The following is a 14313-nucleotide window of genomic DNA, read 5'->3' as shown; positions in this document are numbered from 1 at the left end:
TTTCTAGGAATTAAGTCCAGTTTCACATGGGATAGATGGAAATGGAGACACCAAAACCTCTTCGTACAGATTTCCAGGACAGAGATATATCCCTAAACACCTTCAACTGTGTGGATACATACCCTGAACCATCACTAATTAGCCAACATACAGGAAGCAGCAGAAGTTAATGTTGGAACTGCTTGGCCTACACTCTGTTGTAATATGCTAAGGACCTGTAAGGGTAGTTTTTGGAGTCACCATCCTGTTAGTTCTACAGCATCCACAACCCCTCGAGTGAAACTAACAGCGAGGCTTTGCTAAGGAAAAAAAAAAGACAAAAATAGAAATGTGAGAATGAAGATGAAACACTCAAGGAGCTTTTCCTGAAATGGGAACTGGGTTAGTGTCAGGGAGTTAAACATAACCTGCTGGGGGATGGAGACGAGTGGCTGGAAATGGAGAGGAGCGCACTACAGAGCAAGCTGAGCTGTGTCTTCCACGGCTCTCCTTTTTCTGGTATTGAGGAAGCTTCTTTAAAGATACATTGCTCCTGTTTGTTTCTTTTAAAAATGTCAGTGGGGAGTTCTAATATGTCATTCCCACAAATTTGTCTTAAAAAAGGGCTAGTTAACTATGAATCTGGACAAATGAAGGATAGCAATGCCTTGACATAAATGGTCTTACTCTAGCATATGTGGAGATTTTTAAGGGAGTGTGAAGCCCCTTTTGAACTGTCACCCAGGTAGAGAAAAATAAGGAGCTTGCAGTTACTCCACGGCGTGACCCATCAGCAGGCTTCTCATCCTGACAAGCTCATCTTGTTTTGCTTAATAACCAAAGCAGAGTGAATGCACAACCAACAGTTTCAAATAACAGTACAGGGGAAATAAACAAATGAGGGTGGGAGCGTGTGGAGTCATCAGATGCAGTCACAGCTGATCGGAAGTCTTACCCTCGCAGGAACAGGCGGGAGGTATCAGCTCCCACTGTCTACTGTAAAAGCACACCTTTGGAGGAATCATGGCCACCCCTGCTTCTCATCTACCTCCCTCTCAGATGAAACGTCAAAATGCCCACTCTCAATAGTTTCCCTTTGCTTGGGTAGCAAATCTGTGATGGTCACAGGGGCTGAACTCCAGTTCGTTCTGAGCTGCATATCCTTGAGTTGTACTTGTTCAAAGAATCATGTATTTAGAGTCCACAGGGTTGGGTTACTTAGACAGGGCTCTTTCCTAACATAGTGGGCGGCACTGCTCTGCTGGGGCGTACATAGGATGCTGGGACATGTGCTAGGAGAGGAGCTTTCACTCAGGAAGAACATTTCCCTTTCTTCCTTCCCGATGCTGACCCCACCCTCATCTGAATTAGACTTTTTCATAATTTACCTATAGACTGGTTCAGCTTCTGGGAGGATGGAATACGAGGGCCACAGACCAATCCCTGCAGCTCTTTTGTCTCTTTGCTGCTTTTCTAGGTTTATGGTGCCCATCCATCCCCTTGTGTGAAGGTTGCTGCTGCTGTTTTATGAACCTGGATTTCTTCATTTCTCATTCACATGTTTAGTTTCTGAGACAGGACTCTAACAGTCTGGCTGCGTACTACTATGCCGCTTGCAGCCTCTCCTTAGTTTGAGTGGGGTGCATCTTTGCTGCTAGGGCTGTTCCCACACTGTGCTGCCTCTTAGACTTTTATATGGCATCTATTTAACATTCGTGTTCACAGAGGGCTTAGCAGTGTGTCCTAATATATTCTTTAAGATTTGGGTGAAAAGTTGAATTATTCAGATATTCAACAAATGTTTATTGGTACCCACAAAGCATTGCAAGCTTATCAAAGATGATATCAAGATGGGCTCATATTTTGATTTAAAGGCTGAAATATCATTTTAAAGTCTTAAATAAAATGGAAGGAATTCTAGAAGATATCATGCTTCATACAATGCTCTGGAAATGCAGTTGGATTTGATATGCAGTTGGGAGTTTCCAACAGACGTTGATTGCACAATAAACGTAACACAGAGAATCTGCCAGTGTGACAGAGCAGCTTTAAATCAGGTTTAAGGCTTGTCATGCCTCAGTACATGTGCTAATATTTCTGTCAGCCTCTAGCGCAGCTGTTAAAACATGTGGGTTCTATAGATTAAATGGGACTTCTAAATTTCATGAGTTCTGTATTCTGATTCTTAAGATTATTTTGCTTTTCTAATTAGAAAGCAGACATTGCTTCTGATAGAGAAACATCAAGATTTATTGATCATCCCAAAATATCTTGCAGAACAATACATTTCACATTTCATATTTTAAAAAGTTAATACACAGTTCTTTCGAACAGCAGAAGAAAATGTCAAAACTTAGCTTGTGTTACAGGAAGCTAAGTGCTCAGTCAGAAAACAGACTTGCAAGTGATATCTATTTCAACTAAGAGCAGTTTTTGAAACTTTGCTCAGCAATCAAAAAATTTAATTCTTAAGGATACAAGTGTTTACTTCCTTCTGAATTTTAACAAGTATTAAATATTTCAAGGGCTTCCCCCTTGAAATATTTTTCAGTCTTTAATTTCTCTACGTCAGCCATCAGAACTTATTCTCTCTCCATGGGATTCATGACTGTGTTTTTCTGGCTTAAGTTTTATAAGCGGCTTCCTCAGGACAGTCTTTTCATAATTTCTCTTCACACACTGAATCAGGTAATCTATTTCTCTTCTCTGTCTAGTTTGCAAGACTGCATTGTACCATTATTCCCAGCTTTGCTGACTGACACACAGTGTCCTACACATACACGATCTAGGAGCCAGCCATACCCCGAACTGCTCAGAGCTGTGTTGCACTGAGTTTCTTCAGGTGTTCACACCCCCATTTACTTGCTACCAGCTGGCTTGTAACCTAGAAAAACCAGCTGTCCCTTCTTAATCTTTCAGACCCTAACACTGGGCTACAAATTTTATGTGACAAATCTGATGTCTTAGGTGAAACTCAGTAAGACTGGCCAGAAAAAAAGATGCTTGTTGGGATCAGAGCCCAAGCAAGTGGGCCACATGTGACATCTAAGAAGGAAATAAATTAATAAGATTTAAATATTTAGTCTACTTGCTTAGGTAAATTTGGCAGCTTATTTCAAGTCCAAATCAATTAAATGAAAACATTCAGTGTTCTTAAGTTCAGTATTGTGAACTTGAACAAAGTATGTTTCCAGACACATTTGTTAGTTCAGAAACAGATTTTTTTTTGACTTTCAACTTTTCCTTTAAAAAAAGTCCTAAATTTAACTACTTAAAATATTTTATATTTACTTATTATTTGTAATTATGTGTAGGTGTGTCTGCCTGCATGTGGTATGTGTATGTGACTGTAGTCAACACATTTCTGAACACTCCTGTAATCCTATATCTAACAGATGCTCAGAAAATGCTCGATACATTCTATCTTAGACCAATCCTTATACTTAGCACAATACCAAACCACAGTCATGTTTACGGGATAAAAACTAAGAAATTTGTACAGTATTATTAATAATACAGCTTCTGTTTTTCTTTTTTCAATGTGCATTGCACATCTTGCTTTTTCAGTACAACAGTGGTACACCCTCACAGTGCTTCCCGAGTCCAGTAAAGCATCACCAGCTGGCAAGTTCGTTTTAATGGCCAGAAGATAAAAATTTGGTCTAAAGAAGCAGGATTTTGATGGAATATTTTATCACAAAACATTCAGTAGTGAATTTTCAATTCACAAACTTTTTCTGTAGTTCAGTGAAGATTATAGTAGCTGACATAAATCATGAAAACTGGGGTTTCACTTGATTCCAATCACTGCTCTTACCATTCAACTGCCACTGGCATGCAAAGGTCTAATAATGGCAAACAGAATACAACATCTACCTCCCTAACACATCAGTCCATCCATTACTGGCTGCCTGGATTAGCTCCAACACAAAAGCCACAGCTGGAAAGCTATCACCTACACTTCCTGAATCCCCTGACTAGCTAACCAGACACGAGTCCCCATTGCTTGGCTTGACTTCTCCTTCCAGCAGCAAGTTCATCACAACCTTCATCAGATAGCTGCAGGTTCCTCGTTTTCCCAGTGGGGGCGTATTGTAGAAGGAGGTCATATCATCCTACAAAGGAAAAGAATAAACAAGTCCTTGGAATTGACAGGTGAAATCAGCAGCTGCCTAAGAGGGAAGAAATACATTTGCAGAAAGATTTCCTCATGGAAATTATGAGCCTCCCACACTTCGCTTCCATTTTCCCTAGGCATCTTCTCTGCATATAAAACAAAAGCAGACATTTTTAGCAGCCTTCTCTTTGCTAGTAATTTTATTTACTTAGGGAACCCTTTCACAGATGAGCATAAAATATTAAGCAGAGAACCCAGAAGGGACTACATTAGACAGTACATAGCCCCAGTGTTGCCTGTTCTACACTCCCATCTTCCTCTGAATTTATTTTACAGCCTTCGAGAATCAGCGGATTCTCCCTGGCAAAACACATTTTAATTGTCAGCCATATTAAAAAAAAAATGATCTCATCTTAGATTTCTTTTTCTTCTTTTGTCAGAACTTTATAGCTCAATCAACTAGTAATTAGCTAAAAAGCAATATTAATTCCTCAAGTAAGTCTGACTGTCTCTCAAGTATTCTGATTTTGTTCTCTGTAAATCTGTTTGGGATGTGAAATGACAACATTAGAAACCACTTCACCAGCTGAGAGACCCTGCACCCTTTGGGAGGAGGCTGTCCTCTCACTCACTTGTTTCTCTGTTTCTTTCAGCCGACTCTCATCCTTTTGGAACTCGTGAAATGCTTCTTTGACCAGTCTGTCTAGATCCACTTTGTCTTGAAATTCTAGTTCAGGGTTTCTTTCCAGCACAATGGACACGACCATTAGTAACTGCAAGAGATGGATACTGAAAGTCACTGACATGAACCACAATAGTGACACAGTCTGGACAGGGTTTCATCATGAATCTGATTGGCAGTGCTCAGTACATTGAGAAGCATCTATGGATAGGATCCTAACTCTGAACTTCAGTAGCATCTGTTCTATTTGGGACATGCATGTTTATTGAAGTATCTTTATAGCCACAGAAGAGATCTTTTGAATCACTGCTAGTTTTTTGAAGATGTCATTTTAGGGGTGGAGAGAAAGCTCAGTTGATCAAGAGCTTGCCTTCATCAACTAATTTGGCTGCGCCACAATTTATCCCCAGATAAGACTTTATTTTTGATTATGTCTAAGTATGAATGTATGTGCACAGTGTGTGTATGTGAGTGCAGTGCCCACAGAGGCCAGAAAGGAAGAGGACATGGATCCCTTGGACTAGAGTTACAGACAATTATGAGCCACCTGATGTGGATACTGGTCCTCTAGAAAAGCAACAAGGCTCTTAACCACTGTCACCTTTACAAGCCCTTATAGTGCTCATTTTATTATCAGTTTTAATTTTCAGGTTTTTTTTTTTGGGGGGGGGGAGAAGGTCTCTTTACATAGCCCTGGCTGTCCTGGAACTCACAGAGCTTAGCCCCCTCAGCCTCCTAAGTGATGGGATTAAAGGTCTGAGCTACCACAACTGGCTTACAATGCTTAGTTTAGACAACAAATGTCCATATACAGACTGTAGTCATGTATGTGGTAATTGGTAAGGGCCTTCTGATGAACCTTATGCCTTGTACACTAACCAGCAAAGACCTCCTAGTTCTAAGTTTAGGAATCTTACTGGGTACATCTTATCTAAATGCTTTGAAGCAGATGGGTGCTAGTGGCACATGCCTTTAATCCCAGCACTTGGAAGGCAGAGGCAGGAGGATCTCTGTGAGTTTGAGACCATCCTGGTCTACAGAGCTAGTTCCAGGACAGCCTCCAAAGCCACATAGAAACTCTGTCCTGAGAAAGCAAAACAAACAAACAAATAAATGCTGTGAGGTGAGGCAGAACCTGAAGACACTACAGTATAATCCAGGGGTCACAATGAGAACAGACCTATGGGCGGGGCAGGCTTTAGGCACAGAATATGAACTAAAGTTGCAGCTCTAAAGGAAATTTCTTCAGCCAGGGGAAAGGCACCAAGGTCATCAGAGGTCAACAAGAAGGAGTTCTACGTCCACTATCTGCCCTGGGCACTGAACATGAAAATCTAAGGATACAGCACAAAGAAAGCATCCTTATAACCCTGCCTTTCTGGACCTCCATCTCTACATTGTTCCTCCTACCTGGAATGTGAATGACTGTGCAATCCATCTTCACATTCTGGGCCATCAGAGATGAGACTGAATATCACTCAGGCTTAACTGCAGCTCCAGAAATAATGGACTGAGCAGGTGTCAAATTTACCTTAATATTTACTGCTAGCTTCTATGTCAATAAGACATATGAGTTACTTGAAAGAATATAATGTCTGGGGACTGGATGGCTCAGGGGTTAAGAGCATTGGCTGTTCTTCCAGAGGAATTGGGTTCAATTCCCAGAGCCCACATGGCAGCTCACAACTGTCTATAATTCCAGTTCCAAAGGATCTGCCATCCTCACACAGAAATATATACAGGCAAAACACCAATGCATTTAAAATAAAAATAAAATTATTAAAAAATAAAAGAATATAATGTCTGACAGAGACATTGCCAGAGAAAGAGACAATGAGAGGATTGGCCACACACTAAATTCTCCATTCCAGGAACTGTACAGTGTTGTATCGGATTGAGAGCAAGTGTGTGAATGTGCTCACAGGTACATGTACTTTAGCGAGCTATACAATGTTTTCACTTCACAGGCGATGCTTAGATAGATGTCCTTTGAAACACTATCAACAAGGATCTCTTGCTCTCCACAATTCTCTAAATTCTTACAATATTCTACAATTGAAGTGTATTATTCCTATAAGGAGGAAAAGCTAAACACTAAATGGAAGGCAATGATCTCTCCCACTGCTGTTATGGCTCTGCCACCATATGCGTTGGCTGTGGCAGGGTGAGTACAGCTGGGTGAGTGATCCATTTGGTTTTCTCACATGAGGGGTTTAAGGTACTTGAACCATAGGACAAGGTACTTGATCCAGGTCAAGGACACCTGTCTTCTTGATGACTCTTTTGGAGGAGCTGACAGGTGATGGGCAGAGTTCTTGGTTTCAGGGGGAGAGGGTAGTTTTTCAATATCATTCTTCACTGAGCTAACAGAAAGCAAGCCTTCAGTGATCTACATTTTTTCCTTTTTTTAAATACAAACCTCTACAATGATCTGTCTGTATTTTGGCTGGTCAATGTTTCCCAACATGTCTTCAACAAGGAGAGAAAAGTTCATCTCGTACATGGTCATATCCGACAAGGTTGGTTGCTGAAAAAGAAAGAGTTCCACATCAACATGCTGAATGTTGTCCTCTGTGTATTGTTTAGTAGAGGAATTTAATTTTCTAATCAATAATCTTTCCAGTTTCTATAAGACCAGAGAGATAATTTTCACTCTTGTGACTAAATTTTATATATGTCAAACTACTGAAGCCAGCCAGTCAACTATTGTGATAAATTAAGCCTCTCACTTTTAGCAGTTATCTTCATTATGCTAATAATTTTAGAGGAAAGGACTATATTAAAAATCTATTCCATAAATAAAAGTAACAGCTAGAAATTGAGACTATGATTAGAGTACACACTGAATTCAGAATTAACATGCGAAGTTATACTTGCTGTTGGACTTTAGGATGTAAGTCATTGCTGTTGAATTTATAACATTTCTGTTGGTTTTTTTTCCCTAAGCTTCCAACAGAAAAATGCTACAAATAAGCAGAAAATTACATGCAGAAAAGAGTCAGAGGCAAACCTAAAAGAACCTTTGTCTTTGCCTTTTGTTAGAACAAATCACTGAGGACACTGGGACCCATCCACATCAGAGCATGGAGAGCATGGTGGCCAACTGTGACTGTCAATGTGATTGGATTAAGAAGCACATAATGAGGCACATCTTTGGTGTGCTGTGAGGATTTTTCCAGAAAAGTCTTAGTAAGGAAGACCCAGCCTAAATGTAGGCAGCAGAAGCTGCAGTCTGAATAAAAGGCCTGTTATGCACTAGCATTCCTCACTTCCTGCTATTGGATCACCACCTTGAACACAACTGTTCTGTCACCCTTCCACTGCCAAGAGGACTGCATTCCTCTGAACCATGAGCTACAATGGACCTTTCCTCCCTGTTTTGCTTAGGGTCAGGTACTTGGTGGTGAGAAAAGTAAATATAACAGAGAGCAGCCCTAAGGACAGGAGGTAGAAACCCTCATGGTAGGCTTGTAGGAAGATCTGTAGCATTATTCCAAGAGATACAGAAGTCAGGACTCACTTGCTTTTATCCCATTGGTTTACAGGGAACTTATCCATAGCTTTTAAACAAAGTGCATCCATTTGCTATTTAGACTAGGACCAAGGATGCCCTTCTCTTGACATAGGTGACAGAAAGGTGTTCAGTCTGCTGTAATGATGCCTCAGTCCTATGTTCAGTACAACTACTGTATTCCATAGTCAGTATAACCCAACATATTATTACAAGTAGTACCTGATTTGTGAAACCTGAAGCTTGGTTGCCAGGACATTTGGCTACTGCGAGTTCTTAGATGTCTAACGAAAGGGTGGATGTAGTAATGGAAGGAAAGAAAGACTCCTTCCTGGTTTTATATTAACTTCTTAATACATCTTATTAGAAATGCCTAGTTCCTAGGCATTAATGAAAGTTAATAATAGAGACAAGATATCAAACTTGCCTCTTTTTCCACTCTTCTGAAAGGACCTAGAGTAGAGCAGAGAAGTGAAGAGAAAAGGCTCAGAAGCCAAACCATCAGTTGTCATTTACTTAATGAGTGTGGGCCCCTGGGGGAAATCATTCCACTGTTTTGTTCCTCATCCTGGACTGAAAGGAATAATAAAGTAACTTTCTTGAAGCAGGGGTAAGATGAAGAGCTAGATATTGTTCTGTGTGATCTGCTGAAGGGCAGTCAGCATCCTAACAGCCCAGTAAAGAATTAATTTCATGGAAGGAATAGATGAACAAACAAGAACTAGGGAAGAACTGATCATGTCTAACTCAACAAACCAATGGACAAACACACCAACAAAATCATAGGAATTAGTAAACACCCCTAAATAATAATCTTCAATGTAAATAAGTCTCAACTTGCCAATAAAGAGACACAAAATGGATAGATGATTAGATTTAAAAACTGAACCTAATTATTTGTTGTCACCAAGAAATATATCTCACTGATAAAGATACCCATCAACTCAGATTTAATGATTGGAAGTCAATATATTAGGTGAGCAACAGCTAGGGCTGAAGTGACTATTATGATAGTTGGTAAATTAGACTTAAATCAAAATTAGAGGAGATAAATAAGGCCATTACAGTAATACTAATTAATAAAGGGAAGAATCCACCACAAAACTGTAACAGGTGTAAATATATATGCACCAAATGTTGGGGCTCCTAATTCTATAAATAAATATGGACAGTCATAAAATGTAACATAGGTCCTAATAAAATAGTTGGTAATTTCAGGACTCAACTGTTATCTTTAGATAAGCAGTGCAAAGGATTTCAGAGCTCACGATAGCTAGTTTTAGTTGTCAACCTAACATAATCCAGAGCCACCTGGGAGTCTCAATGAAGGACTTTCTACATTAACTTAGTCTGTAGGCACTTCTGTGGGGGATGATCTTGACTGTCAGGAAGACTTATCTACTATGGGTAATACCATTCTGCGGACTAGGGATCCTAGAATAGATATGAAATGGAAAAGAGAACTGAATACCAGCATGCATGCATTGATTCATCACTCTCTGATCTATGAACACAACAGGATCATCTGCTTCAAGTCCTTGCCACTGACTGCCCTACAATGATGGCCACAATCTGGAACTGTGAGCCAAATGCACCTTTCTCCCTTAAGTTGCTTTTGCAAGAGTATTTTATCACAGCAGCAGGAAATGAAATCAAGATAGTTAAACTATAACAGAGTAATAGATATATCAGAACATTCCATCAACAGATACAGAATACACAGCTTTCTTAGCAGCTTATGAAACTTTTCAAACTATGGATCACATTCTAGGCCACAAATCAAGCCTGACCAAATACTAAACAAACAAATAATTAAAAATAAAATAACTTCTTATGTCTTGTCAGACAAAACATCAATAAAGCTAGAAATCAGCAGCAAGAAAAACTATAGGATCTGCATAAACATGTAGAGAGTGAACAACACCTGAATGACAAGATGGCCACTGAAGAAATCAAGGGGAAAAATATAAACTTGAAGAATCAAATGAGGAAGAAAGTACAATTTACCAGAATCTTTGAGATGCAGCTGGGCAGTTCTAAAGAAGAAAGATTCTATGATACTTACATCAAATGGGGGAGGGGGTTGGAGGGATGCTCAGTGGTTAAGAATATTGTTCTTCAGAAGAACTGAGTTCCACTCCCAGCACCATGTCAGGTGGCTCACAGCCACCCGCAAGGGCAATCTGGTACCTCTGGTCTTTGTAGGCACCTGCACTCATGTCCACATATCCAACACACAGACCTTTAATCCAGATCTTTCAAGTGGGAAAAAATGCCTTTAATCCTCAGTCTTGAGATACTTTAAATCTTTAAATCGGTCTTTCATCTTTCTCTTATGTTACTATCTCTATAACTCCCCAAAGTAAGTTTCTTTTACCAATACTTTTATTTATTTGAATTTTTAAATTTATATATACGTAGGTATTTTAACTTATGTTTATTAGGGCTAGCATTAGTTCAAAGTGTCCAGTGGTTATGGATTCTTCTGGGTGTAGAACAGAGATGTTTTACAAGATAAGATACACTGTGATTATTCCAAGCACACTTCCCAGTATACTTAACTTGTTATCACTTGTCTCCTCTCATAGGCTGGTTGATGGATGATTATGAATCAGGTATCACATGTCTAATTTGAGGAGAGTGATGTACTGTGTGTGTATACTTCATTACTCTATTCAATTAAGCTCTCTATTCTTAATTTACTACTAAATCTTCCTTAGTCCTTTAAATTTCATAAAGGATAACATGAGCATTCTAATTAAGAAAATGTAGCTCATTACTTCCTATCTCATTGGCTACACCTTGGCTAACATTTTTATGCTTGTTCTTCTGCTGCTGAAGATGGCGGTATATAGGCTGGGGAACATATACCTTTAATGTAGGTCTTGAGGCAGGAAGACACATCTCTAATCTGGCCCATACCTTCTGCTGGAAGCCTCCAAGGATATGGAAGAAAGATTTTTCTCTTTGTCTACTTGCTTTCACCTTGCTATTAAGTCTATTACTTCATTGGCATTAGAGCTGATACTTCTTCAGGATTCCAGCATAGACTGAAGACCAGTTGAGACATCTAGCCTTGTGGACTGAACAACTACTGGGTTTTTTGAACTTTCTGTTCACAGCCAGCCATTGCTAGGTTAGTTGGACTGCAGCCTGTAAGTTATTCTAATAAATCCCCATTACACACACACACACACACACACACACACACACTATAAGTTCTGTTACTCTAGAGAAACATGACCAATACAATATACATAGTTAAGAATAATAAAATAAAATAATTTTCAATAAATAACCTAATGATACACAAAGTCTTAAAAAAAAAAAGAACACACTAAACCCAAAAGCAATAGATGGCAATAAGTAATACAGAACAGGGTAGAAATTAATGAAATGGAGACTAAAAGAACAATACATAGAACAACTCAGGTCTATAACAATCAAAGAGATTGAAGCAGCAAAAGCCACCAATAAAAATTGCAGGAAAGGATGGATTCACTGTCAAATTCTCCCAAACCTTTAAATAAGACCTAATGCCAATGCTTCTTAAATACTTTCATAAAACAGACTTTTCTTATGCTCAAATCCCTTCTAGGAAGCTAGCACTGTCCTCATAGCAAAGCTAGATGAAGATACAACAAATAAGAAAAGTGTCATAACATTTGCCACAAAATTGATAAAACTAGAAATGGTTTTGTTAAGCCAGACTGAGAAAGACAAATTCTGAATAAATTTCTCTCATACAGAGAACCTAGATTTAAAAGTGTGTGTTTGTGATTGTGTGTGTGTGAGAGAGAGGGAGAGAGAGAGAGAGAGAGAGAGAGAGAGAGAGAGAGAGAGAGAGAATGTGTACATGCTCCACAAAAATAAAAAAGGGGACCCTGAGAAGGGAGAAAGGGATCTTAAGAGCCAGGGAAGAAGAGAGGGTAATGGAATCCATGTAATAAGAAAGCAGAAGGTGGGAAGAAAGGGAAGCAGCTTGAGGTGGTAGGGTTATACAGGGGAGCACAGGTGAGGACAGGAATTGAGAATAAAGTATGGCAATACATGAACAAAGATATTGTGACAAAACCCATTACTTTGTATATTAACCTAAAAAAATCAAAACAAAAAGACACAGAAAATGAAACCTTGACAGCTGTATGAAAATGGACCAAATCAGGCTGAGTCAGACTTCATGTTTTATCTTATACTTGAAACCAGGTGAATTATACTCCCTTTCCCCTTCCCTCCCTCCTTCCTTCCCTCCCTCCCTCCCTCCCTCCCTCTCTCTCTCTCTCTCTCTCTCTGTGTACATAATGTACACACATACATAATGACACAAATGCGGATCATGAGAGCAGAGAAATAAATCTTAAGCAAGTGGGGAAAAGGAAGGTGTAATAGATTACATGTGACATAAAGCAGAAGGGACTATCTGGGAAAAGGAAGGGACTTAGCCAAATAGAGCAGGGGTGGCGGCATGGAAAAGGGCAGTGGGGGAGGGACATGAATGAGAACAAAGTATATTGACTTATATGAAAATCTAATAATGAAACTCATTACTTTGTATCCTAACTTAAAAAAAATAATGAAAAAGAAAGTTCATACAGAATTGTAACCAGAACCAAACGGCACTTCAGTTTGTAAAATGAAACAATACCTAATACATAATATATATATATTTTTAATGCGAAGAGAGTCTGGTAAACATAGCTGGGTCCATCACAGAATCAAATGGAGTCTGATAGGTATGGTGGGGTGGGGTGGGGGGGTTGACATAGGTGTCAACTGGTGGCCACTCTGCACTGCCAGTGAGGGCAGGGATGGGAAGCATCAGGGCGAACAGCAGAGGGGCAAACATGGCTGTCAGGTGACAGGCTGCTGGAGCAGCAGCCACAGGGCAACTGAAAGAAGGCTAGAGCACCCACTTCTGAGTAGGAAATAGACTTGTGACACAACTTAACGTTTGAATGGCTAAGGGGGCTTCAAGGAAGAGCCCATAACAGATCTTTAGACACCCCCTCCCTTTTCCTACCTATTTCTTGTGTCTGTATAAGCACTATTTTTTCTTTCCATATAAAGAGCTACCTCAAAGTTAATGTGGTTAACGTTTCAATACTAGAAGCAGATGTAGTACTCCATTTCTGCTTCTGTATAAGCAGAGTGAGTTGAGTACCAGAACTAGATAAATGATATCACATCAAAGAAGCAGGCCATTTTTTATAATGAAGAAAACCAGCCATGCATGAGGGTCAGCAGCTCCTCAACACCATCAATAAGTTACACCACAAGGGACCTGAAAGACTGTCTCAGCCCAGCGCTATGCCTCAGCAGTGCTTTGCACCCTGACCCACACATTTGTAAGGACACTCTGCATTGCTAGGTGGGGTCTACTCCTGCTTTTCAATGTACGTTTTACATTTGTGAGATCCCAGCACTGACCCAACATGTAGCGGTGAAGAGAGAGCACTACTTGAAGTTAAGCTAAGTACTGTGCAGGTTAGTTTTGGTCAGTTCAGCACAAGCCAGGGTAATCTGGGAACATAACTGAGACATTGCCTCCATCAGATTGCCCAGTAGGCAAGTCTGTGGGGGGGGCATTTACCTAATTAACAATTGATGTGGGAGGGTCCAGCTCACTGTGAGCTGTGCCACCCTTGGGCTGATGGTCCTGAGTAAGCAAGCAGTCTGACCCACTTGCCATCAACTGCAACACTCCAGAGAGTGGCCCTGTACCTCGCCTAGGCAGCACTATAGAGCCGATCCTGTTGGCTCTATTGCTCACCTGTCATATGGCAGTATGGGCAGGAGAGAGATGTCTTCATGTCATACCCCATCAATGCCTTAGATAGGTGGGAGAGCTGGCCCTGAGGTCATAAGAGTAGGAAGGCTAGCCCTGCACTCCCCTCTGGAGTGGCTGCTGTATCTCACAGTAGAGCTGGCCCTGAAGGTATAGGTATGGGAGATTTGTCCCTGAGGACATGAAAGCAGAAGAACTGGCTCTGCCCCTTGCTCATTGCTGCAAGGAGTGAAGTAGCC

The 14313-nt window shown here is 40.2% G+C and overlaps 1 protein-coding gene across 5 annotated transcripts in view; it reads right to left on the bottom strand.

Moving 5' to 3' along the window:
- Positions 1–2205: 2205 nt before the first annotated feature.
- Positions 2206–14313, bottom strand: part of Phkb (phosphorylase kinase regulatory subunit beta) — a 173321-nt gene continuing 161213 nt past the window's right edge. For all 5 annotated transcript variants that reach the window (XM_051195043.1, XM_051195042.1, XM_051195046.1 and 2 more), the window contains 3 exons: positions 7198–7305; positions 4729–4869; positions 2206–4094 (listed from right to left, as the gene is read on the bottom strand). In XM_051195043.1, the coding sequence (XP_051051000.1) occupies positions 3957–4094; positions 4729–4869; positions 7198–7305 (387 nt within the window). In that variant the 3' untranslated portion in view covers positions 2206–3956. The remainder of the gene's footprint in view (positions 4095–4728; positions 4870–7197; positions 7306–14313) is intronic.

This window comes from Phodopus roborovskii, unplaced genomic scaffold (assembly GCF_943737965.1).
Source record: "Phodopus roborovskii unplaced genomic scaffold, PHOROB, whole genome shotgun sequence".
Lineage (NCBI taxonomy): Eukaryota > Metazoa > Chordata > Mammalia > Rodentia > Cricetidae > Phodopus > Phodopus roborovskii.
Note: the sequence above shows the minus strand (reverse complement) of the source record. Positions and strands in the feature narration are given on the sequence as shown.